Below are 16,375 nucleotides of genomic sequence, written 5' to 3'. Positions count from 1 at the left end.
AACTTGCATTTGAGTAAATACGGTACATTGTCAGTTTCCAGAATTCAGGTGAACTCACGTGGATTGTCCATCACTGTGACAACATCGGATGGAGTTATTAGGAATAAATGAGCAAGAGTTAAAGCAGTCAGGAGACTTGTATGCTCTGCATTGTAGATTTTTTTGCTGTTGCAGCGAATATGAATAGCTTATATCTAAAGCCACGAGCTTGAGCCATGCCTAATGAAACTTGTTACTCCCAATCTGGACACTACACTATATAATAAGTCTACATCTCAAGCTTTAGGCCAACTACTACACCACACGAAGCAAAGTACTTGTCACTGCAAAAGGGTCAAGAACACAGAAGTTTAGGTGTCTTTTTATTGTTGTTCCAACTCATTTACAGGCTTCCCTTGTGTGCTCCATTAACTTAGAACTCAATAAAAGCAAGGAAAAAAAGGCTCTCCTTTCAAATGAAACACCAAGACACTCTTCTCAGTCATCAAAAAAAAAAAAAAAAGCACGTTGTAGTAGGTGTAACACGCACACACGCGCAGGCACAAGCCACTGTCCATTGCAGTCTGCTTATTTCTGGCTGTCGAGACGCACCGCCTCTCATCTTCACCCGCTGTCGCCTTCACTGATCTGGAGCACACACGCCAGCCAAATATGCTCGTTTCATGGCCACCAAGTTTGGTGGTGGCGGTGGGGGTGAGATAACCAAGGCACTACACCAAGGCTTGATGATGTGCAAGAAGAGAAGCAGAAACTTGCCACATGTGTTCTTCAGAGTGAGCACGAAGGCGAGAACAAGGCAATGAGGAAATGAATCACACATACTGATGCCAGACTGAAAAAAAAGTAGCAGGCTGGCCTGCCACAGGCAGATGTCACTGCAAACAGTCTTGCAGTGATACCAGCAAGCCTTTGCCAGCAAAAATAAAAAGAGAACCATATGGAACACAGTTAAAGAAAAAAACAGTCCTAAGTTTTTTTCTTTTTTTTTTCATAACGTCAGCCTGAGAAAGGCAAATGGCCACTGAAATGCTAAGTATGAACAACAACAATCTAACAACCTAAGGAAAAACAAGAGACAAATAGTAGCGAGATATGTAGCAGAATCCAGGCTTTGTGCAAGTGCAGCCAACTGGGTGCAGCTTTAAAAACTGCCACAATGCTTCAAGCTTTGCCCCCATCTCCACAATGACACAGCAGGCACCTTCCACCACTGACTGGCTTTTGGTGCTCTTCCAATGGAAGGCTGCTGGGCACACCATGAGTGAAACAGTGCACACACCAAAGGCGCACATAAACACTGTAATGAAGAATGCACAGGCCACAAATAAAAATACAAAGCGGTGGTGTGGGGGAGAGCATCCAGTGGCTGGAGGAGAAATGGGCTGGCGGTGGGTGCCCCCCTTGTCCCGTCCGTGTCCCAGATGGGCAGCAAGCACAATGCAGTTGGCCCGCCCCCCTCAGGAAAGGTGGAACGAATGCTGGCCTTCACTGGCAGCTACACGCAGTCGCTCACGCATCACTCTGACGTCCGAGTAGTCTGGCAGCTTCAGGTAGTTGACACAGGTCATTACAGAGGGCAGGTAGTCATCTGGATTCTCGTTGGGCTCAAACGTCTTGCGCACAATGGTCAGCGGTGGACTTAGGCTCTTGAACCCTGCAACAAAGCACAACCATGCAGTCGGTCCGAGCCACTTGATAGACAAAATGTTTCCAAATGGGGCTATACAGCTCAGACCATTTAAAACGTAACTGCTTAGAATGCGGGACCGATTGAATGCGGCTTTTTGTGACAACCGCTTCGCTTCCCATAGAGTTTAATGTATTGGCGTACCGCTTAATACGCGGCAGCGCGTAACCGAAGACTGCATATAGTGCGAGCCTGGCGGCCCGCGTGCCGGTACGAGCCCATGAGTACTGGCGGGCGCGAGGAGCGTTGTCAGTGTGGTTCAAGGCACTGAAGGCAGGAGAGGATACAAAAAAAAAAAAAAAAAAGTCGCAAAGCAGGCGTTTTTCCTCTTACTCTCCAACGCGCCTCCGGTGGGCACTCTGCTTGTACAAAACTTGAAAGCACGTGATGGCACAGCCAGACGAGCATGCTGGAGCAGCAGCCGTGGCGGTGGCGAGCGCACGGCATGACGCTGCAAGCACTACTCGTACCATGCGCACGTGCAGCACCGTCTTGTCATGCCTGTCATCGTGTGTAGCGAAAAGTTGACAACTTAGGCAAGTTAGCTGACAATGTGAACAAGTCTACCAGCCTCGGCTGTCTTCAGTTACTTTGGCGTGTGCTCCGAAAGTCAGGAAACGGCAAGCTCTCGAAGCTGAGCAGAGCATTATGAAGGACGTCGAGAGCGGTTTGAAAAAGGTTACGGTGGCCAAAAGTATGGTGTCGCCGACGTTACTGTGTCCGCCATTTGGAAGAACAGTGACAAGTCGCGACAACAGCTGCAGGAAGACTCCGCATCACTTGCAAGGAAGCAGATTCGTGCGTCAAAGCAAAATGATGTCGCCGCTTTGAACGGTTGCGCGAGCTCCGGGCCCAGAGCGTTCCTGTGAGTGGCTCAATATTGCAAGCCAAGTCCAGGTGCTTCGCAAACATTTTGGGGCATGATGGTTTCATCTCACTGAACAATCATATTCAGCATTTCAAGGACCGACACGAGATAAGCTCCTCGTCGTTGCCAACCCCGACGACATCGTGTGTAAAGTAGCCGCCTCAGATGAAGACATCGTGGCAGTGGTGCGCGGTCACGATCAGCTTCTATCCCAGGACGAACCCGACGAAGTGAGTGAAAGTGCAGCAGAAGTTTCGCGCAAAGACGCGCTCGACAGTTGCAAGAAACTGCGCCTCTACTGCGCTAAGAGAAACCTCAGCAAACAAGTGCTAAGTGCTTCACTGTTTTCGAAGATAACATCATTAGCAATGCAGTTTAATCGCAGTGCTAGACTAAAATAACGTCATTCTTTCATTACGACGCTTGGACAAAAAGATCAAATAAACTTCTTTGTTGCCTGTGATTGCAGTGTTGTGCGTCTGATGCGTTGTCAGGCGCACTTTGAAAGGTAGGCTGGGCATTCTGAAAACACGAATGCCTGGAGAAACTACGTTTTGGTTACAGTGCAGTACCGCTTATAATGCGGATTTTCCCGACTCCCGCGGTATGCGTTATAGGTGGTCTATGCTGTAAAAATAATTAGGCCAGTCCATCTCACACTGAGGTAGGTATAAACATGCATCGTACAAGAAATGGCATAAGGATTCTCACATTTTCCGATAAAGACGTGGATATATACCGTATTTACACGATTGTAAGTCTACTCGAATGTAAGTAGACCTCTCCAAATCGCATTTCCGAAAAAAAAAAAAAAACCTTCCGAGGTTGTTTAAGCTTGGCCTTGAACAGTTCAACGCATTATCCAGCGGCCGCCGTTTATCGCCAGCCGCTATCGGCTGCCGCGCGTGGCCGTGCCCGTGGGCACATTGCAAAATGAAAATGTGTTAGTCACTGGACTACTTGTCCAAACTTGCACCATCGTCCTCACTAGCGCTGCTCTCGTGATCACTTCTGCGGTCCCACAGCAAGTCGTTCTAACGTCGTCGTCCAGCGAAATCCTGCACTTCGCAAACAGCCACATCACGACACCGGGTGGAACAGCTGACCATTTTCCACACTGCAGCTGCCACACCTGTATCACCTGTTGCAAACGTTGAACTTGCGGCCCAGCATGCAGCTGTTAGTTTCTTCAGCGTAAAAAATGGCAGCCATCTTGAATGTAGCCGTGAACGAGCGCCGGTTGCTTACTGGACACTGAGCACAGATGAAGACTGACGAAGCACAACATTAAAACTTGTGAAACGCGGCCGGCAGTAGTCAAATGCATCACAGCCAGAGAAACTACGCGTGAATGGCGTCGGCTCTTCCGTCGGCTTTCGACACTCCCCGGCGCCGCTGCCGTTCCAAGTGGGGGTGCTGCCTCGATTGGAACAGCCGCCCTTCCATCAACTATCAACGCTCCCTTGAGCGCCGAGCGTGCATTTGAAAGTAAAAAGAAAACATGTTGGACGCTTGAGCTTCCCTTAGAACGTGATCGCATTATCGGGCCACCGCCGCTTATCAGCAGCCGCAGCCTGCTGCCATGTGCGGGGAGTGTAAGGTGCCAGTTTGCTGCTTTTCGATAGTCGCCAGGGATCGCCGCCCGCGGGGGGAGGGGATGCCAGTTCTGCGCATTGACATGGTAGCTGCTCAAGGCCAGCACCAAGAGCGATGCGATGGAGCCGCACAGCAAAAATGCAATCACGCTGTAGCATGCCCGATATCTCGTTTGTCTTGCCTTTACTTACAGTGCAATGTTTTCGTTTCCATTGTAAGTCGATCTCCCCACTTTGGATTTTCAAATTTTGAAAAATAGGTCGACTTACACTCGTGTAAATATGGTATGTCAGACATATTGAACTGCTCATCAGTTTTATAAATAGTGGTGCGCAAATGCCACATACTAGCTTTCAAATTGTGTATGAAATTGAATCAAGGAACAACAAAAGTTGGATACTGAATCAAATACTAAACATTGAAAATTTCCTGAATGGCGATTAGTGCACTGCCTCCTAGATCACAAATCCTCAAGATATCCTTGACGTTCTTGGTTGTATACCAACTTATACATCATGCCTAGAGGTTCAACTTTCATTTCATGCATTTTCAACAGGGAAGCATAGCAAATGACACACTAGAACCGTGTGACAAAACAATGGCAAAGTGTAATCCGTATGATGTACACTACTAGCAACCAGACGAAGTGTGCCCACCAATGTAGACAGACTGCACTCTTTTGGCAAACTGCAATTACTCCCGATTGTAGAAAAGCAAGGGAATTTGCACACTAGGAGAACAAAAAACTTGGATATTGCGAGTTAACAGAAAAAAATACCCAATTTATGTGTAATATGATCACAACATAAAGCACACTTCTGTTCCTCAAAATTCACACTTGTGGGCAAAAGCCTAGAGAAGCTGGGTGTCATGGAAAAGCTCAATTTCCCACAGCCAAGGTGCAGAGCATTACATTGACAGGTGCACTGTACTATTCACACTTCGCTGTCCAGGTCACAGAGCTCAATTTGAGGCTGCACATCGACATCGACTTGGCATGGAAATTTGGCCTTTTATCAACATCTGTGATCAAGAAACTTCTGCTGGCACCGACACAGAGGTGCCAATAAAGCAATAAAGCACTTCTCACCTCCAACAGGCAGCCTGGGAGATCCTGTGACAAACTGAAGGAAAGCTCTCTGCTCTTCAGCCCTGTAGCTGCTGAGGATCTCAAAGAGAAACTTGATGGCACGGCTGTCGTGACTGTAGCCATGGTCAGGCCGGCAGCAGTCCATCAGGCTCTTCACATCCCACAGGCTGGGACCACTGCCACAGAAGAGCTGCTCCAGCTGAAATGAAACATGGATTGAGGTTCACACAACCAAAGTGAGTAAAAACTACACACTGTATTGCCATCTTCCATCAAACACTCATGGCAAGCATGAAACAGTTGACAAGACAGCTTTCTCTCTTCTTACAACGTGGCACAGTACTCGCCTCGTCGGCATAGAAGAGGGTGAGCTGTGCCAATGGGAAGACGGCCTCAAAGCCCTCGCGGAAGGCCTCCATCTGGCGGCGCACGCCCTCGAGGGCAGCCCAGTGGACCGTGAGGGCCAGGTACTGGGCCAGGTTGTGTACGGTGACGCCCATCTGGGCGCCACCTCGTCGGAGCTCCAGCTGGCCTCCGCCGCCAGGCAGCGTGAAGTCCAGTCCCAGAAGCTCCACCTGACAGCCATCCAGCTGCAGCGCCTCCACCCGCCGGCGCACACAGGCCGGGCTTAGGCTGCGGTCTCGTTCTAGTCTGCACTTCTCCTGCACAACCTGCACATGCACCAGAAACAACCTTCAAGGCACGGCTCCACTCTTTGTGCCAAAGGCATGGGAAACATCCCCATGGCCATTGTGAATTACAGCTACCTTAGCCTTGCCCTTGGGCTTATAAGCAATGACAGTCTCGCTATCAGCTGCAGTCAAATCAACATGGTCCTTATTCCGAGTTTGTATCATAATAAAAGGCGTCATAATCAGCCGCAGTGGCCACACCTGATTGGTCGAAATGCCGGAAGCGGATGTCTGTTCGGTTACGACAGTGAGTGGCGGCAGGATGTCACTCCGTTGTGGTTGGTTACCGCAGCGCACGGTCCGCTATGTGTTTGATGTCACCGGTTTGGTTTCTTCGACTCTTCGCTGCATCCTAACCACCACATCCGCTTCCGCCGTTTCGACCAATCAGGTGTGGCCGCTGCGGCAGGTTATGATGCTTTTTATTATGACACAAACTCGGAATACGGACCCACATCACATCTAGGGTTATGGAAAGGAAAATCATAGGTGTCACGACAGGAAGAGAGCAGAGTGGGCCAGGGAACAAATGCAAGTTAATGACATCCTAGTTGAAATCAAGAGGAAATAGGCATGGGCAGAACATACAGAAAAAACTCGTTAATTCGACACTGATGGGACTGCGAAAAATTGGCGAATTATCTGAATGTTGAAATATCGAATGCACAACAAAAGTCCTCCAGCATGGACAGGGCTCCTGTGGCTTTTTACCGTGCACTTTGGTAGTTGGGGCAGCTGTTCACAATCAGCTATTGTTGCTGGCGCCTGTGATCTGGATTATTTCGTGCTCAGTCAGCTGCCCGGCTGCTGCGACTCCATCATCGATGGTCATGTAAATGGCAAGCCACATGGAAGAAGGCAAGACATCGAAACAGCTGTCGTCTCCTGTGGATGCAGTTGCGTCAGCAGTTTCAGATGGTATTTCCTCAGCACAGCAGTCCGGTGGCACCAAAACCGCTGTGCCGGAAGCAGTTTTCTATGACTGCTGCAGGCGTGTCGGCCCATTCATGCGTCAGAATGTTTAAGGGGGGAGACGGCTCTTAGAGGCGAAAAAATCGCGAAAAAATCGATTTTTCAAAAATGTAATTTTCGAAATCTGCAGCTGTTTCTCTACCACCCTGTGAATTTTCTAATCTCTAGAGCCAATATTTGGGCTGTAAAAGGAGTATAAAACTTCGATCCGAGCTCGCTCTGGGCAAATTTTCGCGCAATAACGGGGCTTTTTCCGAGACATGCTATTATCGTTTCACTGCAGCGATCGCGGCCATCTTGGTCTCGTTTGGAAGAGCTGCTTTTCGTTTTAAATTTCGCGCAGTTCCTGCTCCTTTATGCTTATTGGATGAGGGAGAAAATGCCGCCAAAAAGCAGTCGCAACGCGCGATGCTATTCGCTAGTCGGTGCACGTGACTGAAAGCTGCTATCTGATTGGCTGAAGGGCCTCGTGTCGTCTGCTGGAAGCGTCTGTTGAGCCCAAGCGGTAGCCATTTTGTCAAGGTGTGTTCGCCGGTGCTTCTCGCGACGATGTCAACGCCGGCGCCAAAGTTCAGCACGACGCACAGATATGGAAAAAAGAGGAAAAAATCGCTCATTAACAACCTCAAGAAGAGCGCCACGGTCACCTCGAGCACCGCGGACACCACAGGCACCGTGGGTACACCTCCGCCAGCGGATCGGGAGGTGCCGACCGAGCTAGGCCTAACGGCGCCGCCGGTCGCGAAAGCCTCATCGGGCAGCGGCCGTGTTCGTCGCGATACCCGAATGCTGCAACCTTCCGAGATAGAAGAAAGGGACAAAAAAGCCCAGGAGAAACTTCAGGAGATGGCATCAGCGGCAGCAACAGAGCGAAAGGCAGCATTCTTCGGTGCAATGGGAGACGCCGCAACTGCCCCACCCGGCGACACCTTCTCCATCGTCAGCTTGCGCTTGGTGAACGAGAAAATCTTCAGCGCTCACTCAAAAAGCGCCATTTTAATAACTCTGGTCAGACAGACTACCTTCCAGGAGGTTATTAAGTGTCTGCTGATGCCAGTATATAAATAAATTTGAAGTACTTTGCCATAAACACCACTTCGTTTGTTTTTGCTGTTTTTCTCAAAATGGAAATTTTAGACTCGTAGCATGTCCCAAACTAGCATATCTCAGCAGCTATGGCAGATAGAACCATAATTCTTTTTTTAGCAAGTAGCCATATGTGTAGTCTACACAATGTTGGGAGTAGAATTTGTAATTAAGGTTCAGAAATTTTTTAATTTGCTCTAGTTTTTGATTGCAAGTTAGGCACTATTTGTACCTTGAGTTTCAATGTCTTTAAAAACTACTTATGATAGTAAAATTAAAAAAACTGTTTCCAACATTGTATTCATTTCTGTTTCTAGAACCCAACCAAGTGCAATTTATAAACTTCTTAATGTGTTTTTTCTCTTAATTGTTCTTATTAGTGAGAAGGGTGTAATTAAGTTTATCTCAATAACTAATGACCCTATCATGAAACCAATGACATTTTTGGAATCAGCATGAAAAACTAGTCATGGGTGTGCAATTTGATTAAATTTGGTGCAGAAACAAAATTTTTTTCTTTAAGTGGAGCCTCCCCCCTTAAAGCACTGAGAACCATAAGATCGTACTTCTTCCCAGCTTCCATACACAAAAGCATGCATTGTAGCACGTGATTTCTGTATTTACATTTGATATAATGAATTATGCCCTGATCCATGGGCATTCGGAGGGAGAAAACAGCTTGATTCACTCAAGGCCCAACACCTTGCAGTAAGCACTGCTGCTGTCCACACCAATGAGGACTTTGCATTTCTCGACTTCAAAGCACCAGTCTAATTGATGTAGCCAGGAGTGAATGGATTTCTAGACTCCAAAGCACCGGACAAGTTGATGTAGCCAGGACTGAAAAATGTTCAATATAGTCCAAGCCTTCCTGTTAGCTTCGTAATCAGCAAGGTGGTGCCTCGCATTCTGGAAGCACCTTGGCATTTGCGCCTTCCCAATCACTGAGTGGCGAGCGCTCTGTTCCCGTCATGTTGGCGGAAAGTAGCACGATAACTCTGTACTTGCTGCGTTTTCCTGCTGTGCAAGGGTCATCTTTGAATGTGATCATTTTGCCCGGGAATGCTTAACGACGCTGTTTTGACGGCGCTGAATATATTTGTAATGTCACATGCAGCCAGGTGTTCACGAAGCCCAATGGCCCACCACTCCTTGATCACTTCTTAGATCATGGAGGCTCTTTTGCTGCACACATTCTTCAGACTGTGCCGGCTTCTGAAACGGGCGAGCCAACCTTCGGAGGCTTTAAAACTCTCAATGTTGATTTTCACGGTGAACCTTGCAGCCTGCACACAAATTAGTGGCCCAAGCACAGGGAGTTAGGCCTGATGTGCGCTTGTGATTCATCGCAGTACGGGTTCTGAGTTCCGGGTGGGTCAACGTAAGCAGTCGTTTTATCTTGGAACTGAAGGTTACACTGTTGTATGCCTCTAAGATACTTTTTTCATTTTTTACATATGTGGTCAAGGTTGTTCTTTAGACTTCGTATTTGTCCATCACGTTGCAGTGTGAAACGGCATTCTTGAGTGCATTCAATATTTCCACTTTCATGGCTAGGTCTTTTGGCTGGTACTTCGGCCGCTTTGCTGGTGTCGCCACTGCAGCAACACAGTAGGCAAAGGCAAGATGCAGAGGCACAGCACACCACACGCTCAAAAGCAGCACATTCAACACGCTGGCGAAGCAGTGAACTTTGCTTCCTGCCACCGAATGCTACGTCGGTGCTTCAACCCTTGGGCCAGGGGATATTCTGCACAGTGAAGATTGGTTACATGAAACGTACAGAGCCAGAGAAATAGAGAAGATCTAAAAATCGACCTCTTAGGTACTCTGTCTATGCACGGTGTGCAGGGCATTGCTGCAAGAATCTCGGCAGTGAAAGAGGGCCACGGCCTGCTGGGTCGGCTGAGCAGAAAGTGGAATGATGTAAAAAACTAAACTATACTGCTTCTGACATTCTGGTCTCCACTTTCCTGGAGAAGATGGGGCAAATTCTTTGTCAGGTCAGCTTGCCGAAGCCGTCAGGGGCCTTGATTTGCGGAACCGGTTGTCAAATTTCCTGGTGCGATTTGTGATGGGGCAGCTACTGGCAGATTTGTCTCCATAGATTACGATGCCGAGATCCGAGGCGGGGAGGAGCTTGCAGGCGAAGACATTGCCGAACGTCTGATAACCAGGACACCATTGAGTCGACCGGTGACGAGGACTTGATGGAGCTTGTGCCCACGTGCTTCGATGTGCTCTGCATGGCTCGTCGCTATTGCATGTCGATAAAAGGCTGTTATCTCAGCTCTTTGGAACCATCAATAGCCTGGAAGAATGTGTTCTCTCAGAAGAAATGAAGAGGAAGGAACAAAAAAATTCACGACTTTTTCGCTTGGTAATCTGCGCGCAGTAAATGGCTATTATAGAAATAATTTTTTCGTCGCAGTGTGTTTGTATGTTGTTAAATTTACTGCTACTCTTATATTGAACTCGTACACATTTTTTTTTTTGCAAGTTCGATATACAGTCGAGCCCGCTTATAACGAACTTGAACATCACGTGGAATTCGTTTGTTATATCCAGAAGTTTGTGATATGTTGGCCACATACAAAAAATCGACATCAATCAATCAAAAAATGTATTGAGAAAAAAGAATTGGTGATCGTCGTCCGCCTCTTCAGCGCGCATCCGATGACGGCGGTTTCAAGTCTGTTCAAAGCCGCGATGTGTTGGTCCCCCAAGGCCTTAAAATATACAAAATTTCTAAGTGCCTCAATATGGTTTACTGCTGTGGCCATGCTTACGGGCGCTGGCTCTGATGGCTCTTCGTCGTCTGATGCTTCGGGGTCGCTTGATGCACAAACTTCCCGGATGGCCGTCTCATCACAAAAGGACTCCGCAACTTCAGCAGCGTCGTCCGCATCAAGAAAATCTTGCCAATCAACATCGTGACCGGCCGGGTCAGCGTCAACAACGCGTTGCCACAAGTCGGCGTCAGGCTGCCTTTGCTGAGTGTCTTCAATGCCTGCTTCAGGTGCGCTGCCGATGATGGCATTGCGAAAACAATTCCGGATGGAATCAGCCGTCACTTCCATCCAAGCCGCTTTGATCATTCCTACCGCCGAGTACAGCGGGACCTAGAGAGGCACATTGGCAGCAAGACGATCAACAGTAATCAGCATCCGCTGCACAACACGGTGCTGGTAGCCTGCTTTAAATGACCGTATTATGCCAATATCCAGCGGTTGCGCTTTTGATGTCACATTTGGCAGAAGAAAAAGCACCTCGATTGCCATTAAGGCAGCTTGCACATGGTGGGCAGTACAGTTGTCCAGAATGAGCAGAACTTAGCGCCCTTTCTTTGCCATGCTGCTGTCAAAATCGATTTGCCATTCCGCGAAGAACTCTCGTGTCATCCACGCCTTCGAGTTGTGCCTGTACCGCACAGGTACATAAGCGCGGAAGCAACGTGGCCTCATTGATTTGCGGATGACAAATGACAAGCACCGATTGCTTCCGTCGATGTTTGTGCACAGAAGCACAGTGATCCGCAGTTTGCTGTGTTTGCCGCCAGCACAAGTGTCGCCCTTCATAGCATGCGTTTTGCCAGGGAGCATTTGATAGAATCATCGGCGTTATACACGTCCCTTTCAACATAACCTGATATATGGGCTAAGTTTGTAGACAACCACGTGTTGATGTCTTCGTCGTTTACTGCTGCCGATTCGCCGTTTATGCACTTGAAAATAATCCCGTGGCGGAGCTTGAAGCGATGGAGCCAACCATTGCCGGGGGGAAAATCTGGAAAGTCCAGGAGGAATGCCAAGTCCTTTGCTTTGGACAACATCAGCTGCCCGCTGATAGGAACATTGTGGGCCCGAGCGTCAGGAAACCACTTTAAGAACGCATCTTCAACGTCTGCATACGTAGCTTTCCGTACGCGCTTCCTCGTCGCGGAGTCTGTGGCGGCACTCTCGTAAATTTTGTCCTTCTCTTTCAGTATGGTGGATATAGTCGACTTCAACAAACTATACTTCTTAAACAGTTCGTGGTTCTTCGCGCCTTGAGAAAGGTCTTTCAATATCAGAAGTTTTGTGGCCAAGTCCAAAGCTTTTCGCTTCTGTCGTAGCCAATGTAGATGCTGACTAATCCACCATCTTGAATGGGTACGCGAGCACACCAGCAGGAAACAATGCACCTCGCACATAGGGGAAGAGGGAGCGCGACGCCAAGCCAGCCAAGCAGTCAGTTTTCCGCGCTGCCCGCTATCACGTGGTATGGAGTTTTCTTTTTTACGACAGGGCTTCGAAGCAGTCGCCAGACGCACCCTCCATAGTTTTTTTTTTCCCCCTCCATGCCTAGCACAAAAGGAAGCAAGGTTTGTTTTCTTTTTTTCGGACAGCTCTAAGGGAAGGGATAAAGAAGGGAGTGAGAAAAAGGAAGAAAGAGGTGGAGGACTCCTTAACGTGCACTGACGTCACTCAGCACACTGGCGCAAAATGTGATGTTAAAGCATTGCAACTTTTTCGTCCTTTTCTTCGACCTGCGTGTTCTTCACGCGTGCCGAGCTCAGCTAGCGTTTTTTTTTTTGTTTCGGCGCTTTTCGCGTGTTGCGCCGCTTCTCCGTGCCTCCGACGAGATGTCGCGGGAGATAGACCGGGAAACTGCTGCTCCCCGCCTTCGGCGAGATGCAGCGGGAGATTAATCGGGAAAGCCGCTTGTTGCGGCTTGCACAGCACAAGTTCGTCAGATCTCAGCATGTGGCCCGCGGCACCAAGGTGTTCGCTGTAGCCGATCAGCTAGGCCCACGGATGTTCGTTGTAGCAGAGACAGAGCGCCATAGCCCTAATGTATATTTTGACGGTCGCACAGGACTTGTTCGTGATAAGCGAGCGTTCGTCTTAAGTGGGGCCATTATAAGTGGGCTCGACTGTATGTGGGTTCGACTGTATATTCGTGGCTGCATTATATACTTGTAAATACGGTCCTTATTTAGTTTCCCTGTTGCATGTCGCACACAACACACTGTGAATACTGGCTCACATATGCACAAGATATGAGTGACAAGCAAGCAGGAGGCCCCTGACCTGGTGCAGCTGTCTCAGAGACTGTGCCAGGCCTGGATCAATAGAGTCCATGTCGGCCAAGGAGAGCGAGCCTTCCTGGCCAAGCATCCACTTGTACATAGCCAGTGAGAGGGGCAAGTCCAGCATCCGTGAGTCCATAAGAGCCTTGGCCACAAATTTGCCCAACAGCTTGAAACGGGAGCGGACCTTGCTCACGTGGCCCACCTTGGCATTCCTCCCAAGCGGCAGCGGGAACAGCCCACACGGGCTATGCACATATCGCACTGGCTCCTCACCGCCTGCAATGCGGAAGTGACACACAGCTGAAGAAGCAAAGGTGACACTAAAAAGCCAGGGAACACAAAAATAAAGAGGTGCAGTCTATCTACTAGGCACCATTCCAGCAAAAAGCAAAGCCAGTGGTCCAAATGCGGTGAAAACGAGCAAATCCCCCATAAAAAAAAGGGGGGGGGGGGGGGGGGAGATGGCTTCTGGGGGCAAAAAAAATTGCGAAAAAATAGATTTTTCAAGAATATAATTTTTGAAATCTGCAGCTGCTGTTCTACTAGTCTGAATTTCTATAACTCCAGAGTCAACATTTCGACTGTAATATGATTAAAAAACGCAAATCCGCACACACCCTGGGCAGATTTTGACGCGAAAACTGTGCTCTTTCCACGATAGGCAGCCGTCATTCACCGGCTGTGATCGCCACCATCTTGGTCTCATTTGAAAGAGCAGCTTTTCGCGTTAAATTCTGCGCCATTGCTGCCCTTTTTCCCTTGATGGTTCCTGAAAAAAAGAAAGGCGGAAAAAAAAATACCGCAACTTGCGCTGCTATTCGCTAGTCGGTGCACATGACTAAAACATGTCATCCGATTGGCTGGCACATTTCCCGTCGTCTGTTTGACGCGTCTGCGGCCGGCCACAAGCGGGAGCCACCTTGTCTGAGTATCGTCGTTGGTGCGCCTTCGAAAAGAAGAGTTCGGAAAGAATAGGAAAAATTACTGGTGGTTTAGCTCTGGTTAACCCTCGCCGAAAGCGAAAACCTGCATCTCCCTGGCCACATTTGTGGTCAAGCGACTGGCGGTCTCCACGGTAGGCGTCGCATCGAACACATCTAGCGTTAGGCTGAACGCATCAAAGTGCACCAGTGTTTTATGCAGAACACACTTTGATGCCCTGCACATGCGATTCCAGCAGACGCTTTTCCGCTCCGCTCGGTCAAGGTGTGCGACGTCATGGAGGGAGCAGGCAGCACACCTGGGAAGCCTCCTTTCCTCCTGTCCGCAACGCGGTGATGGAACTACACCCGCCGCGGTGGCTCAGTGGTTAGGGCGCTCGCTACTGATCCGGAGTGCACTGGTTCGAACTCGACTGTGGCGGCAGCATATCGAAGGAGGCAAAACACAAAGGCGACCGTGTGCTGTGCGATGTCAGTGCATGTTAAAGATGCCCAGGTGGTCGAAATTTTTTCAGAGCTCTCCAGTACGGCACCTCTTTCTCCTTCCTTCTTTCAGTCCCTCCTTTATCCCCTTCCTTAAAGCACAGTTCAGGAGTCCGCAGAGATTCCAGACAGATACTGCGCCATTTCCTTTCCCCAAAAACCATTTTCAGCGCACATCTGCCGCACTCGACAGGCGTCACATCAATCACACTTAGCGTTGTTCCGCTGAATGCATCAAAGTGCATCAGCGTTTTATGGAGAACCCATTTCATAACCTGCGCATGCGATGCCGGCAGACGCTTTCCGCTTGACCGAAAGTCAAGGTCAAAGTCAAGCTCTGCTGTAGCTGACATGTGTCGAACCTGACTACCACCAGTTATGCTCATGGTTTGACCTCTAGCTATATTCAAGGTCGAACTTGCCGGCCCGCTGACGGCTCGAAAAGTTGGCGTACAAAGCTTTTCACTTCAAAAGTCACTCATTGACAACTCAGAGAAGAGCTCCACGGAAACCGCAACCATCGCGGATATACCACCGCCCAAATTGCATTGCGATGTGGGGACCGGGTTAGGCCTAACCGCAACGGCGGCCGCAGACACTGAAACCTGGGACAGCGGTCTCGTTTGGCGAGACGCCCCGATGCGTTTGCAACGTTCTAAGGTCGAAGCAATTACAAGAAAAGCGCATGGAGAACTGCAGCAGATGGCATCGACTACCGCAACAGAGCGCAAGGCAGCTTTCTTGGGTGGAACTGAAGACACCCTGATTACCGCTGCCAAACCGCTCAGCGCAAGACCTTCGCAATTGTTAGTTTGAAATCTGCACAAGTCGGCAGAAAATGTGCAGTGCACGCTGAAAAGCACCATTTCAATGCTAGTAAGCATGCTGACTACATTCCGGGAGGCTATTTAGCAATTTCCCATGGCCACTGGATGGACAACTTAGAATTTTACTTCAATAAACAGCATTCTGTTTTTCTCATTTCTCTCAGAATGCAAATTTTGGACTCTGAGCAAATTTTTAAGTGGCATATCCTAGCATTTATAGCTCAGAGAACCACAATTCTTTTTTGTTCTGGCAAGTAGCTAGGTGATCTGCATATGCACTGTGGTCAGCAATTTTTTTAATGATCTAGTTCTTAATTGCATCTTAGTTTGTTGCATGAATTTCATTGTGCTGTTGAATCAATAATGGTGGTAAAATTAGAAAACTGGCTCCAACGTTGCGTTCCATTTTCTTCATGGAGTCTAACAATGTGTCATTTTTTAGCTTTTATGTTTTACTTTTCTCTCTATTGTTCTGGTCAAGAAATTTTTGACCCTATTGGTCCTTGATACCCCTGTCAAGCGGGCAAGTTAAGTGCAGTTACGGAGAGTGTCACTCGCTATAAGTGCACTCCGGTTGGAGTGCGTTCATGGAACACACTTAGAGCAAAGTGCGTAACCTCAACAGCTGCGACTTTGAAGGTACAATATGTATGGTACATAAAAAGTTTTTTTTAATTGTCAGAAACAATTTAAGCTTGTTTTATTTGTGCTATTACATCAAGCAGTCAATTCTTAAATTTCTTTTCTTTTTTGCTGGCCTCTTCAAAAACTCCGCTCATTTCGTGTCACCAGTTTTTTCTTTTTACTACTAGTCCCCTTTTCCTTCCTGTTTAGCACCGCATAGCCTGAAAAGTCACTCGGGACGCTGAAGCGCACTCCGTGTAAGTGCACTTAACTTGTGCGCTCGACAGGGGTATGAATGACTAAGACTGCACTATGCTGATGCATTAAACAGCATGTGGTTAAAATTCCACGTTCAGCACGCGAATATAAAAACTTCACCACAGAGGTTCATATGGTATATGCCCAGAGTAATAGACCCTACAGAAACACAATAGT

The 16,375-nt window shown here is 48.4% G+C and overlaps 1 protein-coding gene across 5 annotated transcripts in view; it reads right to left on the bottom strand.

The window, feature by feature from the left end:
- Window positions 1–334: 334 nt before the first annotated feature.
- ctrip (E3 ubiquitin-protein ligase ctrip) overlaps window positions 335–16,375 on the bottom strand; it is a 102,840-nt gene continuing 86,799 nt past the window's right edge. For all 5 annotated transcript variants that reach the window (XM_077658626.1, XM_077658625.1, XM_077658628.1 and 2 more), the window contains exons 32-35: window positions 13,064–13,341; window positions 5,589–5,912; window positions 5,242–5,440; window positions 335–1,654 (exon numbers count right to left, since the gene is read on the bottom strand). In XM_077658626.1, the coding sequence (XP_077514752.1) occupies window positions 1,458–1,654; window positions 5,242–5,440; window positions 5,589–5,912; window positions 13,064–13,341 (998 nt within the window). In that variant the 3' untranslated portion in view covers window positions 335–1,457. The remainder of the gene's footprint in view (window positions 1,655–5,241; window positions 5,441–5,588; window positions 5,913–13,063; window positions 13,342–16,375) is intronic.

The sequence above is a fragment of the Amblyomma americanum genome, chromosome 3, assembly GCF_052857255.1.
Source record: "Amblyomma americanum isolate KBUSLIRL-KWMA chromosome 3, ASM5285725v1, whole genome shotgun sequence".
NCBI classification, from domain to species: Eukaryota; Metazoa; Arthropoda; class Arachnida; order Ixodida; family Ixodidae; genus Amblyomma; species Amblyomma americanum.
This window is presented reverse-complemented; position numbering and strand designations above follow the sequence as displayed.